Source organism: Filicampus tigris, chromosome 4, assembly GCF_054856515.1.
Source record: "Filicampus tigris isolate MCC_2025a chromosome 4, RoL_Ftig_1.0, whole genome shotgun sequence".
NCBI lineage: Eukaryota > Metazoa > Chordata > Actinopteri > Syngnathiformes > Syngnathidae > Filicampus > Filicampus tigris.
Window position 1 is genome coordinate 22,704,628 of NC_141220.1, and position 22,140 is coordinate 22,726,767.

General features: G+C 40.4%; 1 protein-coding gene and 1 long non-coding RNA gene across 8 annotated transcripts in view; one reads left to right on the top strand and one right to left on the bottom strand.

Annotated features, from left to right (window-relative positions):
- Positions 1–738: 738 nt before the first annotated feature.
- sema3ab (sema domain, immunoglobulin domain (Ig), short basic domain, secreted, (semaphorin) 3Ab) overlaps positions 739–22,140 on the bottom strand; it is a 29,468-nt gene continuing 8,066 nt past the window's right edge. Inside the window, exons 2-17 of the mRNA XM_086028304.1 lie at positions 19,144–19,304; positions 18,765–18,827; positions 15,352–15,471; positions 14,217–14,307; positions 13,495–13,614; positions 12,148–12,290; positions 11,632–11,746; positions 11,477–11,546; positions 11,008–11,152; positions 10,713–10,932; positions 10,533–10,624; positions 10,180–10,221; positions 8,169–8,326; positions 5,229–5,296; positions 4,100–4,245; positions 739–2,715 (exon numbers count right to left, since the gene is read on the bottom strand). Coding sequence (XP_085884430.1) covers positions 2,206–2,715; positions 4,100–4,245; positions 5,229–5,296; positions 8,169–8,326; positions 10,180–10,221; positions 10,533–10,624; positions 10,713–10,932; positions 11,008–11,152; positions 11,477–11,546; positions 11,632–11,746; positions 12,148–12,290; positions 13,495–13,614; positions 14,217–14,307; positions 15,352–15,471; positions 18,765–18,827; positions 19,144–19,304 — 2,264 coding nt within the window. The 3' untranslated portion in view covers positions 739–2,205. The remainder of the gene's footprint in view (positions 2,716–4,099; positions 4,246–5,228; positions 5,297–8,168; positions 8,327–10,179; positions 10,222–10,532; positions 10,625–10,712; positions 10,933–11,007; positions 11,153–11,476; positions 11,547–11,631; positions 11,747–12,147; positions 12,291–13,494; positions 13,615–14,216; positions 14,308–15,351; positions 15,472–18,764; positions 18,828–19,143; positions 19,305–22,140) is intronic.
- The window catches only part of LOC147148972 (uncharacterized), a 102,160-nt gene continuing 86,191 nt past the window's right edge, over positions 6,172–22,140 (top strand). For 3 of the 7 annotated variants that reach the window (XR_015086478.1, XR_015086476.1, XR_015086477.1), the window contains exon 1: positions 6,172–6,635. This is a non-coding gene — a long non-coding RNA (uncharacterized LOC147148972). Of the gene's footprint in view, positions 6,636–10,834; positions 10,955–14,190; positions 14,377–22,140 lie in introns of those variants that run through there. The other 4 variants (XR_015086480.1, XR_015086475.1, XR_015086481.1 and 1 more) reach the window with 3 other exon arrangements.

Here is a 22,140-nt window from a genome sequence, read left to right on the forward strand (position 1 = left end):
TGTGAGTTAAACAGCTGTCTGTGCTAACAGCTGGTGATGTCACGCATCACCACTTATGTTGATGTCTTTCATATAAACACCCACTAATGTCTCTTATTCCTGGGGTGCCGCATAATAAACAAATTTAGAGGTGTCAAAATGGATCGATTAATTGATGATCAAATTAATCAAAAAGTATTTAATCTTTTAGACCCATTGTTTAACTTTAAATTGTCCAAATCCTCCAATTTGCGTCTCTCAGCAGTTCTCTGATTTCTGTAGTCCTCCATGAAACCAGATTGAATATCATGTGTTTAATCAAAAGAAGACATAAACGTCTGCTTTTAATTTGGAGAACAATGACAGAACCAGTGATTAAATCATTTTCAAAAAGACCTTAATCTCTCTCGTATGATATTGCATGACTGTTGTTTAGTTATTTTTTATTCACTGAACAATACTAAATAAACATTCATTGGTGAACAGTAATCGGAGGGAAATTGTTTTGTAATACTTCAATGCAAAATACAATTTTATCCGATTACCAGATTCATCATTGGATTAATCAAATGTATTTGATAGTGACAGCCCTTTACTAATTTGCTATTCATTCTTTGGGAACTGGTAGTCCTCCATCTCTAATTCATCACATAAATGAGTTATGTAATTGGATGGGTGGAGAGTGACTGTAAATTACTAGCACTGGAGGAGGAGCCTGTAAATGAAAAAAAAAAACACTTAAGGAAGGCGTTATTTTATGAAGAGACATTTATTTTGAACAGTAGAATACATCACCATGCCAAAGCAGCAGCCGAGCTTGATATCCTCACTTGGAATCATATATTATCTCTTTATGATCAAAACTTATCATACTGATAAATTTTGTTATGTTATAGTTTAGCTCATAATGGTGTTTCACATTTGCCACAGTCATAATGGTAGATAAGGCTTAGAAACACTCCAAAGACGACATACTGTACTGATGTACTGCACATTTGTTTATATACTGTACATTGTTGCTTGGTATCATGTTAGCTGGTGTGTAGACGTTTGAACAGATCTTCTTTACCCCCCTTTAATCAGGTCATTACACACTCAAAAAAAAATGTATTTACATCATTAATGTTGTGTACTGTGTGCTCACCATGGGATGAATACATTACTGCCATAGCGAAATGGGAACGCTACAATAGTAGTCACATGCACTAGCACGCCGTGTCCTCAGACATGGAGGATAGCGTCTATATTTACAAAATGTTCACAGCTACATTCAAGCTTGTGCGTGTGCTTCATATAAAGACTTGGGAGGCTATTTAATGAAGGAATACATGGCGAGGGATATTGTGTTATTGCTCAGTGCACATCATTGACCGTTACCGACAAATCTCTCCTTGATATATCCAGTTCGAAAGTACTTGTGATAATACTCTTGGTCCAATAAAACAGCCAGACGTTGTAATAAAGAAGCCTTTTTACAATTCACATAGGAGTATAAGCAATAAATATACAGGTAACAGAAGATTATATTCAACGTCGGAATAACTTGTCGCATTTCATGCACAGAGTTTGAAGAATCCTAAGGACCACCGGCAAGAATCCGCTGAGATGGACAGGACAGAAGCATTTTGTCTGAGAAGCTTATCTATGGCACAGACACACAGAAGAGTACAAAATGGCTTTTTAAATAAATCTCTATCGTGAGGAACAACATGGGAAAAAATGTGTTACTCTCCCTTTTTTATATGCCATACAGTATTTACATGTTTGTAGCTACATATTTGTGGTGCCGTTGCATTGCCCGCAGTGTCGTGCAGTGCTTGGGCTGTCGTCTTGTACTTCTATCAGCGCCTTATTAAAACCACATCGCCTGCACCAGTTCAGTCATGTCCATGTCGCGGCCAGTAAATTAGCGTTGGACTCCCAAGCCCACAAAGCCACTGAGTGTCTGAGGCGGGTTTTTGTGTTCACTCCTTGTGCTATTTGACACTTAGTGTCCCCAAGCAGCTGAGGCCAGCTGAGAAAACATGACCTAACCGTCCGCTGTGACACAATACTCATCAGCACCGGTACGCCCGTGCACGGAACACAGCAGCTGGCACTTTGGGGCGGAAGAAATATGCTTTCAAGCCGGTCACTGCGGAAAGAGTCTGCAGCTCAGTTAATGGGAACAGTCATGAGGGACACAGAATGAGAATCGGAGGTATGCTTTCAGGCAAGTTTTATGGGTCAGACACTGCGGGGGGCCCGCTCCAGTTCGTGGGTCCTGCGGTTGCGCCCCTTTTGCCTCTCTTGCAGGTGTTTCCACTTGGCTGCCAGGCCTTGATTGTGCACGTGGCTATGGACGTTCAGCGCCGCCTTCTGCTGGTCCTCCACCAGCTGAGCTTTCTGCTTCTTGTGCTTGCGCTCCCGCTTCCAGACCTGCTCGCAGAACTCGTCCACGCTGTTCAGAGTCGGGTGATTGACCAAAGACAGGAAGTCTCGGTACCACAGCTTGTGAATGGCCGTCTCCCGAGGCTGTAGGAGGTCCTGCACCGACGGATTGGCGATGGCCTCGTCGTCACTGTGCAGCAGATCCTCAAGGCGCTCGGTGTCGATCACCTCCAAGGTCACCCTCAGAAGCGTCTGCATGAAGCCGTGCTCCACTGCCTGGCACAGATAGATTCCAGTGTCTTTCTTGTTGAGCGTGCGGATCAACAGACCTTGCTCTGTGTGGATAAAACGTTCTTCTGATTTGATCTGTGGTGAAAAAAAAAGAACGTTTTCAAATAAGCAATGGCTGTATCATGTGACCCTGAAAATTTAACAGTTTGCATTTTCTATGGCTGGATTTACACGGCAGGACCAAATGTGAAATTCCAAGTTATGTGTGATTACTTTGACTGTCTTCTTATATGTACATTTCAAATGAAAGATATCTAATATGTGTTAGCACTGTCCATACATGGAACCACCTGTATGTGTAGACCAAATTGCACGTATTTTGTCAAGTGTAGTACAATTTTTTTTTAATTTATTATAAGTTAGTGATATGTACTATAATTATAAGACATATGGGGGAAAGTGGTGTACTGGTATCTAGGGTTTGTGAGAAAGATGCACTTTAATTCCAATATGATATGATACTATAGTTGATGACTGCATTCTAGTGGTTTGGCACCCGCTGAGTCACCTGTTCACGGATTATTTTCCATTCCTTTTTTTTTTTTAAATTGTTCCATTTTTTTGCTTGTTTCATTTTCCCAATATACGTATTTCAATGGGTGTCAATTATATGCAGATTTTCACTTTTAGCGACCCAGCACATATTTTAAAATGTCATTTTTGTTATGCATCTGGTTAGGAAGTGTGTGGTCCGATTTTGAGCACAATACCAGACAGCGGCTTGTATGAAAATAAATCTGGAAATATGGTTTACTTTTAAGTTACCCTTTTCGCACTTTCAACACAGCATGAGCTCATTCACAGGACATAGAATTCCCAACATCCGTCGTTCTGACTTCGTGCACCTGCTGTAACCCTAATTCCCAATTGAAAGGTTTTGCCTGTCAATCATCGCACTTCACTTCCATTCAAAATTAGTAACTGTTTAAAATTGTGAATAACTATGTTTTTAAATCAATTGCATTCATTTTGAATGCCTCTGGTCATTGTAATTAATGCTTTTAAGGCCTTAATTTTGCTAAATCCATTTAATGACTTTTAATGCTTATTAATGACACATTGAAACCCTGTACAACCATGGTATACTATGAAAAACATCACGCACCTGCCCATGCCTAGTATGCACCACCGATTTTTGTATTCCGCTGAGGTCAAGTTGTCATTTAAGAGGATATCCGATCAATCTGCCCGTTTGCGCTGCACTCACATTGACAGATAACCCTCGAAAATGAAATGCTGCATCTCAGGGGGCTATCCTATATGAAATTAAAAATGAATTGATGGATTTTTATCCACACTGAGAAGAGGAATGATTCCGACCTGAAGATTTCAGATGCCTTGTATTTGCCTTTCTATTTACACTACCATGACACATCATGAATTCAGGTTTTGTTTTTTGTTTTTTCAAATAAGCCCCAAAAACATTATCAGACCATAAAAGTCTTGAGGAATTGCTAACCTCCTGTTTGCGCTCATCAGGAGAATTCTGAAACTGCCAGTAAGTCAGCGCTCGCTGCGATTTGGGGCTGCACTCGAGGAAGGTGCTGCTGTTCTCCACACCATAAACACTCTTGTCCTCCAGGGTTTTCTGCTCGCTGAGTTCATCTAAGACAAATAATCAGAAAGTATACTGTAAGTCACGAATGTTTATACCTCACTTCATAGCTCATAAGTCACTAGACTGACTGGAGTTGAAAAGCATAAAAATGTTCTGGCTAATGTTGGAAACAGTTCAAAGTCCAATTTTGCACAATGGGAAACACATGTAGCTGTGTCAACTAATCTCTGTAGTGTAACATTATGTGGTCGTTTTACCTTATTATTTGATGGTACGGTGTCTTGACAGGAAAATGTCTGGCTAGTCTGTCTTTCCCTACTACTGTAGCAACGGATTGCCTATTATAGTGTTAAATACTGGGCTTGATTAAACTTTTTAAGATGGACTATCCAATAACACTCATTGTCAAAAATGCACAAAAACAAAAGGCATGCTGACTACCTCAATACACACTGGATCTGCAGTTGGTAATGAAAACAGAACAAAAATAGGTAAGTTATTACTACAGCTTCAAAGATAGTTTGCTGATTGTTTTGTAATTTTTTTATTCCTTCATTAAACAGTACAGACGAATCCACACATTGTATTTTTAGCATGTTATGCATGTAGGATTTTCATTCCATTTCTACCCCTTTGACTATATTCATTTTCAATATTGTACTATGGCAGAATATAATTTCATTGTTGGGAGAACCCATGGCGAAAATTATTGCCACTTGGGAAAATGTAAATGTCCCACTACAATCCAGGGTACTGTATAAGCTGCAGTGGATTTCTTTGGTATGTCTTCATCCAGTTTGTGCAAACGCAAATACTCGCCATTAAAAAGGCAACATAACTCACATTCAGGCACATACTTTCGTCACCCTCATTTGAGTGTATCAAATTTCAAATCAAAAGCACATTATGGAAATACAGGCTCAGTTGTTTATTTTAATAAACGGCTTGATGTTTCAAAGTAAGATGCTATTAATAGGTTTAACTAAAACCAACATATTGAATTAGACCTTAATCATTGTAATAGTTGTACCGTGCTGCTGCAGATCAGAACATTGCGTAAGAGGGTCTCCATTCCTGATATCCTGTCTCCTGGTTCGCCTGCAGAAACACAAACAGCAGTCAGCGGTGACCTTTATGCTTGAATCTCCAGGTAGGAGCTTCACATTGCTGTGTTGTGTTTGTCATGAAAACTGTTTTGTTTTTTTTGTTTTTTTTTACATAAGGTTACTGTTGACGGTCAACATTAATACGACCCTTTGCGTGGGAATAAATCTCACAAAAGAAAGAGTATTTCACAAAACTGTCCCTTGTCAAGTTAATGCTGACCCCATCATCAACATTGGCTCTTGTAAATACAGGACTGCATCTTAGGAATTCAAACAATTTGAACAAAACTTGCACTGTAACTTGACACTGAATCTGGGCATGAAACTCTTTATGTCTTACTGACAATTGCCTGACTAATTTCTGTGATCACCACCCAAGTTTGATCTTAGTTAAATGAATGCATCACTCTTGTCGTAGTCAGTACACGTTTTGTGTGAATGTTCTCTGTCAAGTTAAACAAATACTTAACTGTTTCAAGTGAATGTAGATATTCATAAATTCATAGTTGAATAAATAGGAATTGTGTTAAACATTAAAATATGTTTACCAGCAATAAGGTCATGAGGTTTCTCAATATTGGAAGGTTGTATGTTGGATAATGTCATTAAATAGCAAATAAGTTGTTGTTTAATATTTTCTGTTGCATTTTGTATAATAATAGCAAATGAAAAAAAAAAAAAAATATATATATATATATATATATATATATATATATATATATATATATATATATATATATATATATATATATATATATATATATATATATAGTTTGTATTGTAAATGATTTTATTTCTTTTATGTAAATTATTTTATTTCTTTTATGTAAATGAGCGAATCATATCCAGGGTCAGAGGACAGAAAGTGCGTTTGGGACGGAGATCGCGAAGAAGGAGAAGGCCGAGAAAAGACACGACGACGCCGATGAGTATTGAAGTGTACAGAAAGTGGACTTTATATTACTGTTGGCGAAGGTGTTCGACCACGGCTCATTGGAAAACGTTGGCAGTGATAGAATTGGTCAGTTTGAGTGGACTTCTCAGCAGAAGACTTCGTTTGTGGAATTAGCCACTAGGCTAATCAGTGCGCATGGATTTTGCTACGCCGCTAGCGACAAGCTAACGCAACAAGTGAGGCCTGTGTGAATTAATACGTTGCCGTATTAACAAGGACCTGGCCGGAGCCGCACAGCGTTGTTGACTGGGAGACTTGACTGACATCGAATTGGACGTGCAAGGAGGACTTGACTGATATCGCGTGTGCAATCTCATCTCTTGCTTTCCTCATTCCTGCCGTTTGGACCACATGAGTGAACCTGCTTAATTGAAAGGTACCTATGTTTATTTTTGCCTTTGGGTGAAGGGCCATTTACGTACACAAGCATCGATCTGGCCTGCAACATTGGGGTGTGTGACTTTAGTGGTTGCCGGCTGTAGGGAAAATTGATTGGGCCGTTACATTAATATTGTGTATGTGAACATTTTAGGTTGAATATTAGATCAGTTAAAATAGATTTATTTGTGAAACAAAGCCACTTGAGAGAACAATTTATTTTCTACATTTTTCCATTTTTATAATGAAATGTTCTTTGTTTTATATACGTGTGTTTCTTGCCTACTTGGAAATTTGTGTTATATGTACTATTGATAATTTTGAAGTCCAATAATTCTTATCAAAGATATTAGTGTTCTCGAAGAGTAAGAGTCGTTTTAGAGGCATCATTAGTGTTATACTTAGTGAGAAGTAAATGGCACAGATTATCAATGGTTGAATAATTAAATTGCAATTCAGTACATTTTGACAAACCTTAAATAGATGCACGCACTATAATCACAGGGACTTTGTTTGTTAAAAATTGGTATATTCTTTATAGAAGTAAAGAACTCAGGTTAGCCACCTCTCATTATAGTTGGACACATGCTCGAGAGGCGCTACATATGGAATGCTTGATTTTTCGTGTTGTGTCTACTTAAGAAATGTGAAAATACTGACAGAGTGCTTTTGGAATTTCCATTACTTCATCTCTAGTTGAATCCTTGTCATTAAATTCTTTAGCCTGATCAAAATGTAAGTGCTGAAACGTGATTGCTTCTTGGCACAATAAACCTTCCATGTGGTAGTTATCAACTAAAAGAATAGAAACTCTGTTCGTATTAAAATTAAACACTACATATATCTTGGCAGACAATGTAGAACATACCTGGGCAAGGTACAACCCCGTGGGCCACATCTGGCCCAAATACAGACTCTTACTGGCCCTTGCAGTGTTCATGTCAAAATAAAATGTCAACTATGCAATGTTCATATTTTGAAATGAATCAAATAAAGATAGATTGTCGAATCCTAAAAAATCCTAAATATTATCCTATCCATCTATCCTAAAATAGTGGTGACAAACTGTAGTTTAACGATGACGGAAGCGGGTTTAGAATAATGATGACGGAGTGATGGACTGACAATGACGGACTCGGTCGGCTTTAGATAATGACACACTGACGATGACCTACGGGTGGCTCAGCAGCTGGTGAATGATGACTGACGGACCAGCAAAATTTAGTGACGCACCCACCTCTGACTGTTGCCGCAGTCTGCCTGTCTACCTGTCTATATTATGATTTAGGAGTCCCGACTTCGAATGGCTAGTATGAGTTGGGTTGTATTGACATGGGTAGCAGCTTATCAAAACAAAATAATGAAATGTTGAATATAATCGAATTAAATCAATATTGAAAAAAGTTGAAGTTATAATGTTGCTGTGGCCCTCGACAACCATTCTGGTTGCTCAGGTGTGCCATTTGGAAAATGTACTAAATCATTGCCGGTCCATGATTTAGTATATGATCATAAAAGACATGTCCAGTACCTCTTAGCCATGGGGAAGTATCGGGAGCACTCTGTCCCATCCCATGCACAGTAGGGGTCCCGTGCCAGGCAGCATTCAGCGCAGGCCTTTCCATAAACCTCACAGCGATGCAAAGGCATTTGGGACACACCAATATCTGAGCCCAGATACAGTTGTTGCTGCGTAGATAAATCATTGTATTTGATTACTTCTTTCAGAACAACAAAACATGGTTGGTTTGTGCCAGGGTTCTAAACACTTTGTGAAATAACTGGCCTGCTTTGATTTTCCTGACCATTTCTAACAATAGCAAACAGTTTGGATCTTAATGTAGTACCAGTTTACCCCTGGGGATGCAATCTAATGATGGATTTGCTGATGATACCAACACCTAACTGGTGCATGAAATAAACGGCCCAGTCAAATGTTTTGACTACTCATAGAAAAGGGTTAGTTTACTGAATGTATTATGATGTGAAAAAATCATCATCATCATTTTCCGCTTAACCGAGGTCGGGTCGCTTGGGCAGCATCTTAAGCAGGAAAGCCCAGACTTCCTTCTCCCTAGCCACTTCGTCCATCCCGAGGCGTTCCCAAGCCAGCTAGGAGACATAGTCTCTCCAGTGTGTCCATACTCCGGAAGTAGACCCCACAAGATACCCCGGGGCACACAGTCGAACGCCTTCTCCAAGTCCACAAAACACACGTAGACTGGTTGGCAAACTCCCATGCACCCTCGAGCAGAGATGGGAAATCCAAGCCCAGAAAGTAAAAACCCTACCACAGTTTGGCTTTAGACACAGATGCTTCTACTCAATCGCCAGGTTAACGAGCTCAGTTGATTAGAGCAGTGTTTTTCAAACTGTGTGTGTGCCGCGGCATACAGATATTGTCAGGTGTCAGCAGCAAGTAGCTAATTGTCTTTGTTTAGAGACAAGCGAATTAGTGACGCATGTTTATCCAAACAGGCTCATGTTTCACACTGAGTAAGTATCAATATGAAACACTCTAAAATACTTTTTGTTTGTGTTTATTTAATTCCTATACAAGAAATTATAATATAACGTCATTCTTCAATGTTAAAAAAATGTTTATATAAACAATATTGCCCTTATATTGTTAAAATAAGATTTTTTTTTTTCACAATTTCAGCTGGTGGTGTGCCGCGGGATTTTTTTCAATGAAATAAATGTGCCTTGACTCAAAAAAGTTTGAAAAACACTGGATTAGAGGCACTTGTGGCTAAAGACAAACTGTGGCAGGGTTTTTGCTTTCTGGACCTGAATTTCCCATCTCTGACCCAAGGACCCTGTCGAGGGCGTAGACCTGATCCATAGGCACAAACAACAGTCAGGACCCCATCCAAAAGCGGAGGAAGGATACCCCTCTCATCCACTTGTGTAGACCCCAATGTACAGGAACCAAGCCAGGGGCAACAAGTATGCCTACACCTGTTTAAAATACTCTGACTCTCACACCAGCTCAGGCTCCTTCCCTTCCAGAGAGGTGACATTCCATATCCCAAGAGCGAGCTTCTGTAGCCAGGGATCAGACCGCCAAGGTTACGACGCCTAGCTCACTATCCTCCCGACCCCTTTGCCCCTCCCATAGCTGGTGAGCTCATGCGAAGGGGGACCCATGTTGCCTTTTCAGGCTGTGCCCGGCCGGGGCCCATGGGCGCAGGCCCAGCCACCAGGAGCTCACCAGCAAGCCCCACATCCAAGCCTGGCCTATGTTGTACCCGTCATAAGGGTTCTTTTGTCTGATCCCTCACCTTGGTCCTGTTTGCCCTGGCGGAGGCATAAACCCCCAAATAACTTAGCTACTATTATCATTGGGACACACAAATCCCCCAACAATGGTAAGGTGATGGCACACGAAGGGGTGAAGTGAAAGAAATTGTAAAAATCAAATGACATGAATTACTATCTTTGACTTTGTCCTTCTGGACTGCATGTTGTTTCTCTGATTAATAGACCATTCATCTTTAAAACTTCAGTCGAACAATTGTTTTTCTGTTGATTATAAATACCTGCTTTGTTGAAAGCTCCATCGCTGTAATGGCTGTTGGCTTCTGTAACACACAATATGGGAAATTTATAAGACTTGCACGGCTAATGATAATACAGGGTAACCCCCCCCCCCCCGCCCCCCAAAAAAACGGGCCCTAACTTTCAGTAGACATAATTTCTTAATTTTTTTACCGAATCAAATGCAACTTGAGGTATAACAGTTTTATTGTGTTTAGAACACCATATTAATCCATTTAAGTCATTGGCCTTTTCTTCTTCAGAAATCAATTTCAAATTTCAATTGCAAATCCAAATCTTCTTTCAGGGCTTGTTGTTTTGGTCACCCTGTAGAAGTGATGAGAGAATAACTTACTCTGAAAACAGTCATTTCCTCCAGCAGCACTTCCTCCAGGTCATGCCACGACCCTCTTGGGATTGCTACCACTTTCAGAATTGTTCCTATGTCTGGTACAAAATGACAGTATTCATGACGTAAAGGACATTCGGCTTTCCAAAGTGCTTCATTCCGAACTCTTTCAATGAGTTGTCATACCTGTGCCAATGAACATGACGTCATACTGGCCATCTTCTGCTTCTACTTTATCCACCACTATCTGCATGAATTGATAGTCCACGTCGGTTCTAACAATGATCGGTCTGTTGTTGATTGGGTAGACAGGATTGAACATGGCCGGGTGGCTTCGGGCAAAGACTACGACTTCATCAGGAAGGTCCTTGGTTGTGCCGAATCCTCCGAACGTCTTGCTGGGACACTGCAGAGAAAGTGAGCCATCAGTGAGTCCCATCCATTGAAATTGTAATTATTTAATTCTGATTAATACACTCACTGTGCCGGGCCGTGGGTAAGGCACTCTCCCCTGGAAGGGCACCCACTGATAGTTTGGTCCATCTCTATGAGCGTAAGGACCCAGGAATACTCTGCGGATGTCAGTCATGCTGTACATGCACACGGCTGAGCCTTTGAAGATGTTGCTAATGGTATAAAAAGAACACGTTCAGCTGTGAAATCAGTATTTAGATGGAATTATTAGGGCCCAACCGATTAATCGGCCAGCGGAATAGGGAGCAGGCCAGCGCACGAATAGCGAAAATCCACGTATAATTGATGCCAACGGAAATGCACTAGGTGGGGAAAAAAGTTATTTTATGCAGTGTATATTATTTAAATTAATCATCTGATTAATTGTAAATCTGTATTTTTTTTTTCTGCCAAAAATCGGCATCGCCATCAGCCTAAAAAAAAATTCCATGTCGGTCGGGCCCTAAAAATTATTACACAGAAGTAAGTCCCAGTACCTGGATGTGGTGAACACTGCATAGACTATTGGGCTTTTGGGATCCTTGGTGCTGATGAGAAAAACATCCTCTGGAAGCCAAAAAGATAGCAACATATCATAAAGATATTTACAATTACTGCACTTGATTGTGCAATTTATTTAACGGCATCTTACGTAGTTCATCAAAATGTGTGTCAATGCCGTTACTTCCTGGCACAGAGCAGACGAGACGAGCCTTTAAGAAGGTGGTCCACTTATTCACCAGACTCCTGTGGCCCCCGAGGTCATTCTGAGTAATTAAGAGCAGTATTTTACATCTCAAGACCAGTGATTAAGCATCTCCAAGTTCTGCAGGGTACATGTAAACCAATCAGTACTACTTATTACATTAGGGGTCACGTGGTACCACTGAGATCTTTGATTCTCGGCTTCTGGTGACATTTAGCATTTCTCTCAGGTTTTTGTCATATGGGATGATTGTCCTTTGCACAACAAAGCCCACTCTCCTGTTAAAGCTAAATATAACCATAGACAACAACCTATGAGAAGAGCCATTATGCAAGCCTCTCAGACACCAGTCAAGTTTTTTTTTTCTCCCCTAAGTATGGAGGCCTCTCCACATAATGGATTGTGTGAGTGAATCTGTGTGGGTTTGTGAGAATGGGTTGAAGGGTCTACTATTGTTCATACTTTGCAGAGCTGGCCAATTCGAGCATGTGTGGCTTTCCCGGCATGCTCTCCATCAATGGCATTTTCTCTGAAGAACAGGTAGATTTTATCATCCTCCGGGTTGTCGCTCTCTGGAATCAGATGGACACCAACGAACCTGGGATCTACCCCACATGTAGAGAGATACACATTAAGCAAAATACATGTACAAAACAACATTATTCATTTAATCATCAGGGGTTGAGCTAGTCTTCGGCCACGTAGTATACAATTATTTTTATTTTATTTTTTGCTCTTGTATGGCACAGTTGAGATATGCAAAATGGCAGTGCACAATCATGTCCCGTCCAGATGTGGATAAAAAAAATATTTTTGCCGCTGCCAGTATTAGTGCAGCGTGCACGCACGGATCAGATGCACCTCATGAATTCAAGTTTAACTGTTCAAATACACCAATTGCTGAAGTATAGGCAACATAACTGCCTCTGCTTAGACAACAGACAGCCAAAGTATAGACAAATAATTATGGACAATTAATTGTGGTCTAAATAGGCTACATTACAGTTGTTGATTGCCAGCAGTTTTCACATCAGAATTTTCCATATTGCCAGCCATTTTAGAGTATTTCGAGTGATCCACCAAGACCCAGAATATTGTGTTCTATGACAACAAGCACCGAACTTAACCCCCCCAAAAAATTGTAGATTGTTTTCACCGTCTAACTTTAAGGTCTTCTTCTTGCTCTCTGTCCCGGCAGCATACCCTCCAACCGTAAATTATATGGTTACCATATACAATATACTTATCTCCCCTCTGGATATGTCCAAACCATCTGAGTAGGTTAACTTCCCCCGAAATGTCTATCCTTGGCTGTCCCTCTGATGGGCTCATTTCTGATGCTATCCATCCTGGTGACTCCTAAATAAAACCTCAACATCTTGATTTACACCACTTCCAGCTCTGCTTCCTGTTGCTTGTTCAGAGCCACTGTCTCCAATCCGTACCTCATGGCCGGCCTCACCACTGTATTATAAACTTTCCGCTTCATCCTCAACAGTAGAACATGGGTGGTTTAACAAAAAAAAAAGTTTCTTAACTTTCAGTTTCTGATCTTTTTGTGAAAGGAAACGTGAACATGACGCTAATATTTTGCTTTTGTGACACCTACAACTATATAACAACAAAAACAAGTCTGAGGAAGGCAGAATAATTTATTTGCAGGTAAACAACTACGCAACACCTCATGACATCTGAGACCATACTAACTTACAACTGTGTGGGAACATTTTGGGGAAGGCTACGTTCTGTTCTAGCATAAATGTGTACAAATTCATGTGCATTCAACTTCAAAAGAGAGTTGTTTCTCACCATTAAGCCAGCGGGAATCATGTTGCTCTGTCCGGATTGGGTGATGCTTTCCTAAGGTGCGGAAGATGGCGAAGTCCCGTCCCATGAAGTCAGCCGACGTGCCCGCATACAATTCCCCATCTGTGGGCATGAGGATAGAAGTGAATATACACAATGGACTCTGTTTTTGGGAAGCACTTTTTCCATGTTTCCATCAAAATGTCCCCAGAAACAGAGTAGAGGTGAAGGAAGGACACGTGGGATTAGGACAAAGTCCATAAAATTGGGGGTGTCCATAATAAGGTGTGGGAGAGTATAGACAAAAATGTAGTGATGAGAAGTGACAGGCTGGAAAGCAGCCATCTGTCAGGTTAAATGGTGTGATGTCACAAAAAGTGACAGGCAATAATTGGTGTCAGATGACTGTCTGGCTCTTTTGTTCACCAAATACTGACCACTTATCGCAACACAATAGCTCAGTGTCGTCTGCGACAAACAACCAGCTCTCAAAAGGAGGTATCCAGATTGAAATAGTTTACTGTCGTGTCAATGAGGGGTTCCCACTGTCTAAATACCAACCACAAAGCATATCCAATTGGAGTGAATGACAGACTTGCCCTAAACATTCATTTTTAATATCAATGAACGATAAGGGCAGAGGGTCTTTTCAGGACTGTCATGTTTTTTTTTTTTATGGGTGTCAAATGCACTTAAAAGATTTTCCCGGCATGTCGGGGACTCACCGATCAGCATGGAGGCGGTGAGAAGCTTTGGATCGTAGGGACTTTTTCCTCTGCCGTTTTCGCTGTGAGGCAGAAGTCGGAAAACGCTGTCCTGAGTGAAGAAAACACAAAGTTGCTCTCTGTGGTTTTTACGGATTAAAAATGTTATTCATTGCATGCTACAATTAATGTGGGTGAGTTGGGGGGGGGAATGGTTACGTGTCACTGTGTCATTAGATCGGAGTTCACTGACCTCGCTGGAATTGCATTTTTCCTAAGTTTTTATAATTATTAGATTAAAGAAATCCCATTTGTATGTGCTTTTCTATACTGAAAACCTCAACAAATGTTGCTTTTGTGTTCATTCTACTAAAAGTGTTTGTTTGGTAACCCCAAAATCGACTCATCCTCTGAAGTTTGACTTGGCAATTTGGAATTTGCTTGGCACAACCCTCAAGCGGAGAAGCAGTGTAGATAATGGATGGATGGATATCTTTTATGAGTGGACACACCAAAACATGGCAAGAACCCATGCTCAAAGATGCAAGAATTGGGCCATTTTACGGTGTTAATGGGGATCCTTAAAACAAACCCTTTTTCTGATTTCTACCTAGGTTGAACTATGGGTACTAGGCAGGCTTCTGGAAATTGCTTGATTTTACTGTATGTTTTGACTAGAACATCTCTGCATTGTCGTGCGCATCCATGTTTATGTTCCGTAACATGTCTCCTTTTGTTTCTGCAGTTTATCTTGGTCACATGACATAAATTCTCATTCAGTGGTAACATTGTTTAATGCTATTCCCACAATCCAAATGCAAAGTAGCACAGTCGACGTCATATTGAGTACATAAATTTGCTACTGTTTGCGAGACTACAGTATAAGGAAAAAGTAGTTAGTCAGCTTTGCAATGATAGTGAGCAGCCATTTCTTTGACTGAATGGTTTTTAAATAAACTCAAGGAAAATATGAAATAGTTTTCTTTTCAGTATGACTGTAATCTTGACACACTTACAAAGCATTTCCCTTAACCTCAAATACGAGTTCCACATGAGTCATATATGATACCAAAAGCTACTGTTCCTCGTGCACCTTTGTGTGATTTGTAGAAGTGAAGAAGTGATTTTTAAAACTGATGCGATATCAAAGACATACCTCTAATTTCTTTCCCACCTCAAGATAGGAGCACACCGGGTGAAATGCTCCTGTTCCACACACGTAGAGGTGAGTCTGGTTGAATGGCTGCAACACCTTGACAAAGTTTGCGCACTCTCTCTGAGGAATAAAGACAAAAATAAGACATCATTTCCGACTGGTTCAAGGCTCATGCGGATGTGTTGCAGTTGGGATAAACAAACACGTGGCCACAAGAGGAAAATCCAATAAGAGATTCGAGATCGCACACAACTATAATCTAGTGTAATCCCACACAGAATGCACTACGCGGAGTAGTCAATTGTGCATGTAGCTCTTAGACCACATTGCCATTCTTCTTCTGAGTCCAACTTTACAAATCAACACAAACATGCTTCCCGCTTTCGCGGACATCACACCTGATCTCAATTATCATAAATTCCACAATTGGGCAGTTTTTAACATCTTCCACTATTTCCCAGTGCTGAAAAAATGCGCACGCTCTCAGGTCAATCTGTCTCTAACACATGGTCTCATTACTTACATAAACCCTTCATTTCTCAGACCGGCATTTTATTTATTACGTTGCTTGCATTTGACATCTGAATGTGTTTGTATCCACTGTGCCGTTGCCATATGGCGTATTTATTTCCTTGCGCACTCTTGCAGCACATTGCAGGCAGACCTGACCTCAAATGAAACTAACTGTGTCATCACATATTAAAAAGGGCAGTGAAAAGAAAAATGTCGCAAATTATGCATAACTAAGCTCATCTGGCTTTAATGGGTCATACGCATACAGCCACTGAGTTTTGCAGCTGTCACACCCAAGGATTTATGATGCACATTCACGAAAGTCGTGCAATGTGTTGCAAGTTTAAACATTGTCATCTGAAGTATAGTACATATGATTACATACTGATTTTTAACATCTTAGGTATTTTCTTTTGTGAGGTATCCCACACACGATGATAAAATGAAGACTGACCTATGGGAGTGAGCCACAGGACATACAGACTGTTGAAAAATACAAAGAATAAGAAATGGAAGAGGCGACACTAACTGTTAGATGGTAAACGGGCTTTCACTTGTAATGCGCTTTTCTACCTTCGAAATACTCAAAGCGCTTTAACATTATATCCTCATTCACCAACTGATGACTCAGCATCAGGAGCAACTGGGGGTTCAGTAGGACACGCTGGTACGATCACAAGGGCTGTGGATCTAACCCACAACCTTCGGGTTGTGAGACAACCACTTGAACACTTGAGCCATGCCGCCCCTAGTCTGTCTGGTATCAACATTTCGGTTGCAAACACTTAGCATTTCTATTATATTGAATACTGTGTTATAAAGCAACTCAACACAATATGTTACTCCTATTTGTGTCCGGCAACAGCGTGAGCTTCTTAATTTGCTATTGTTCATTTTATTGTCACAATCCCAGAGCCAGTGGCTCGGGCCAACTCTGTGTTGACTACGTACAACACATTAGGCTTTTCCATCGTCAATATTAATCAGGTTTTACAACTACGATTGTCTACGAATGTACGAATGTTTTGCAAACAGATCGGAAAAACATGTCCTAACTCACACCACACAACAGGATATAAATAGGGTTTATACACTACCAACTTCCGCATTTGGCGAAATAAGACTAGCCCTATGGCAGGAAAACCAGAACCAAGTACCTCCAGTGTCTTTTTTCACACAGGATTTCTTCAAGAGCCATGTCCATCGCTGTTGTTTAGCTTCAGTTTATTGATCATTTATTCAGACATATTTTCACAATAAGCTGCTCACTCACAAATTATATATATATACATAGTCTGAAAGGGAAAATATGCAGACGCATGATCTTATTATGCTTATTATTATAAAATATGACACAAAGTACTGTGGCCTGAAAGTGTAAACTATCAAAAATGTATATCTGCAGATAGCTCATAATAAGCAGCTTAATTTAGCTGATAGAATTAGATAGAAACCATGTTACGCTGACTATAACATTATATTTGTGCAAGCTAACGTTAACCTCAGATAAACTTAGACCTCATTGTTATCCATTCCAATTTATTTTATTTATACAGCACCTTTTGTTACAGTTACTGCATCATGTGATCAGCCAATAGTTAACACTGCATGCCCAGGAAGTCCGCCAACCTGTTTTCCGGTTTGGTCATGTGACTTTATGCATAAGGCCCATCGCTCAGGATAATCTCTCAGAGACAACTGAGAATCGTTCCTTTAGCTGGCTTTGATTGCAAAAGGGAAAAATGCCAAAATTTGGCCTGATTTAATTAATGGTATGACATTGCAACATTTTCTGAATATTTGCACTCTTATTTATAGTCACACTCTTTGTATGCATTTTCATTCTTCCAACTGGTTCAATACATCAAAGCATCCTATAATTCTCAATCTGTTCTTCCTCTACGAGGGATAAAACACCCTGCGGGCCACTCTATTCATCTATGCCATAATGTTTACAGATACCACACAAAGGAGTTCATGGCCCTTCAAATCCGTCGTACAAAAGTGTTGCCCTGGCCAATATCCAAACTGTGAGCTCAGGCACAAACGGCAGCATGGCCGGAGGCATCATATCACCTCAGTCCGCTAATGTGGAGCCTCAGCTATGCCTTTCAGAGACAGAGACTTATGTCAGGGATGACAACTAGAACATTGTGTTTGCTTTTGATGGTCTCTGACTCATGACAAGACAAACAGTATTACAGTTATGTTTCCAACGGAATTGAGCCAAATGACTCTGAAGACATGTATGAAATCCAGAAAGTACGGATTTTTTTCCCCTCATCTAAAAGAAACCAATATAATCCGAGTGTATCAGTGAATCAATTTGTGGGTTATGGTCTTCGGTACTACTTTGGCACTTTCGTAATTCGGTATGACTGTAACAAATACGTTTGCTGTCTGCAAATTTAAGGTTTCTGCAGCACAAAGATAATGCGGATGACCCTTGAAAATATGACTCTACATATTATTCATGCTTGGTATCATAGCAGTAGATTTAACTAGACTAATAGAGATCCACTAAGCTTTGCTCTTTTAAAAACAGCTCCTGAAAGCTTTAGCGGTGATTAAGGTCAAATGCTGGTCTCCAAGTTGGTGCTGAGACTGCAATCTGACCTGAGGCAAGTATGCCAGTGTGTTGTTCTCATGATTTCTGAAAATATGAATGGTATTATTATGCGCCATATATTTAAAAAAAAATGTAGTAAAACTTTTTTCATCTGCACTATTAATTGCACAAGCAGGCATTGTGCTCTAAGAGTGCAGTTATGGCCAGTTGGAGAAAATTAACCATAATTCAAGTTTGTTTGTTTTTACGTAATGGAAAATCAATAAATAGGTTCCCGAATATAATAGTATATTGTCCCAAAAATAATCATCGAAAAAGTCAGCTTTATTACCGAGAGATCTTTTCCAGCCCACTTGCATTCATCTCTCCTGATGGGAGATGCCGGCCAAGGTATCTGCAACCACAAACCAAAAAGACCAAAAGAATCATCCCTTGCGTGTCCATACATGCATGTGTGTATACAGTATATGCAGGTTGAAAGGGTCACAGTGCGTTTTGTTCTCCACTTTGTTTCACTTTACTCTATTATTCATCCAGGTGAACATACCGCGGCTAACGTGCCGGGCACAGTGTGTGATGGCGTGCAACAGTGCTGCCTTGTAATATTCATGAGACACTTTCCAGTCGAACCTGAACAGGAGAAGCCTGACGTACATTAAGCTCTGATTGCATGAAGTCGGCCAGACATAACCCTGAAGGGTTTGTTTTACCTGTACGATATCTTTGCTGATGTTGAGGAGGTTGAAGGAGAAAATGTAGTCTTTGGCTCCCACCACCAGTCTTCCTTTCTCTTCATCCAGCAGGAAGGTGTGGTAAGACGAACTGTTGAGCAGACCTTCGAACGTTACAAGGTTGTTGGACTCCAGCATGTCTGCGGGGGAAGGTGGAGTGTTTTAAACCCATCACAAAGAGAACGTCACTCTGACAACATGTTAGTTTTGGCTGATTTTGAGAAGAATGACCATAGAGCAATTGTTTGTTTAAAACATATTTTTAGAAGCACTTGAATATCCCTCTCTTAAATTTTCTGAACTCCTGTCTCAATTCATTATTATAATTCATTAAGAATTCACACATTCGAAACCGTACTCGTGAACTGATGTGTTAAACACCAACATCTGTTTTCTAATATGTCATGAAAAATTTGTCAAACTGACACATCCCAGAGCATTAATGTTAGCTCTAACACGAACCCAAGAGGTGTCTGGGCCACTCCACCATTACAGACTACAAAAATGTAACGCTATTTTCATCTGTACAAGTGAGTATACCATCAGAATACCTTTGAAAGTGTTATTCCAGGTTACAGTATAACAGTGTGGGACTGAATATGCCAGTTCTGTCAGTTTTGCCATAGACCTGTGGTTTGCTTCATTTTTCATAGACACTGTCATATTTCAAAAGAGTTGATGTTAGAAATTGTACAGCTGGGCCAGGGAAAACAGCCAGCAAGCACCAAGGAGGCGGTGCCAAGCTTAACTGAACTGCCCAGGTGATGCCAGCACTGGGAACCAATGATGACGTTGCCTCCATAGTGAGGGTCACGTCACCAGAGCAGCCAAGCAAAACTTGATGCGCTCACAGTGGAAAACTAGGAGGAATATATAACATAGAAATATAGTTCACAGCCCAAACTGCAGTATTTGCAGTATTATGCCTAACCACAGCTGCTATTAGGACACATTAAGTATGGTTTGCAGATCACGTTTTGCTGTGTAAATGGAGGGTTTGCCAAGGCGACATTTGCTTTTACAGCGGAAAGCTCAACTTGTCTCGCTGACTATGAAAGCCCTCATCTCTGCATATCCTGTAAGCATACAATTATCACATTATACTGTCCTTTGTGTAATGCAAATTTGAAGACCAGCTCAACTCAAGTGTGTGAAAAGCTAATAGAATGATGACATCCAAGCTTAAAACCAAAGATGCAGAACGAATTCTGCAGCAGGATTTTATTTTCCATCAATTTATTTTACGCAACTATATCGTTCAGTTGTCAAATTTGTTGTTCACGTACCCAAATAGTTGCAACCAAGGCGTGTACTGTAAACCTAATCACATCATCTCCAAAATTACCAAATTTGAATATTGAGCCTTTGCTTTCAGTACATAGAAATAACCTGCGTGCCATGTATGCTCGTTTAGCCCCTGATGTTATTGCTTTGATTTCCGGTGCCTCAGCAGTAGGGGAGGATTTAGACAGTCTCCCAAATGTAAAGACAATATGTTGGATTAACCCTAAACCCTCAAATACAGATCACCCCACTCCCATCATTCTCTGAGACCCTGATATGTATAGCCAACTTTATAAATCCCTGAGGATTTGAAATCATTCCTAAAGTTGTGAAGCCATACAAATTGATTGTTTAACGTAAATTGTTTAAAGTCAAGCCATCCCGTCAGTTATCCATTATGGATATCCATTCATCGGTTGATGATAACATCCATTCGTCATGCATCCGGGATGATAAATTTTACTATGGGACGATCGGGCTATTACTCACCCCCCCCAGTCAGCGTCTGCAAAATGTGTTGCTCAACCTAGTCCAAAGTTGCATCCCAGATTTATATTCTCTGGTCATGGTGATCCATCACAGGTGAATGTGCTCACACTAAGTCATTTTACTGACAGGACCGTAACACCCACCTGATCCATTTTTACCTCCACCAAGGCTGTGGTATTAAAGATGGATAGACGGATGGATCTATTACATATACAATACAGTAATGCTGTGTAAAAATCCATCGCTTCCTGTTCAGTGAAGAGAACAGTTGTACAGTTGTCGACTAGTCTCTGATCAATTGTCCTTAGAGTCCTATTTCTGAATGTATAGCTTTGGTAAGTCAGGGAGAACCAATAAAGGCAAAAAAATAAAAAGGCAGGCTCAGATAGGTCTTTGAACAAATTTTGGGACCGCACTAAAAAAGCGGAAGGAAAGCAAAGAATTACTTCGTCGGAGATGAAGCAGTTTGTGATTATTTGCAAACACCACAAATTCCCACCATGAGAACCCTGCTGCTGTGGTGTGCCCAGAAGTGGGACATGTTTCCCGTTTGGCCAAGTTGTGCAAAACACCAACTTGCTGTCGCAGCGACAAGCACACTGCACTAGAGGATTTTTTTTCTCTGGCTGGAAATATCTTGAAACAGGCCCGCGTCCATGCTCTTGTTTTCTATTGTATGCTTTGCTTAAATTTGGTGTATGAGATCTCCGTAATTAGAGAATATACAGTAATTTATCACAAAACCTCCCCTCAAGTTTTTTAATGTCGATGACATCATCAGCAACTAGTTGACTCAAGTCGATTCAAGTCATGCAACCCCCAATTTAGCTTTGGGTCCTGAGATGAAAAATGCAAACATGTCAGTCTCTTTTCAATCTGTTACATGTGTTCTATTAAAACACTACCGGATAATACAGATGCTTGCATGTAAACAGTATTGCTACCTGCATCCTATGCAACATACAGTAAACATCAATCAGCTGATCCATGATAACTTTCCGTGTGAGCGGTGTCCAAGACAACAACATGGACATTGTGGGTATAGAAGTAACTCAAAGCTAATCATCTAGGGAAAAACACTATTGTGTGTGGAACGTCTGTTCATGGTGCTCACTGGGATTTGTGTTATTGGAAAGAAAGAGGATGTTTTTCCTGCATGGTATGGGCCTCTACATGTTCGATCCACTGTGTCCCCTCTGGTTA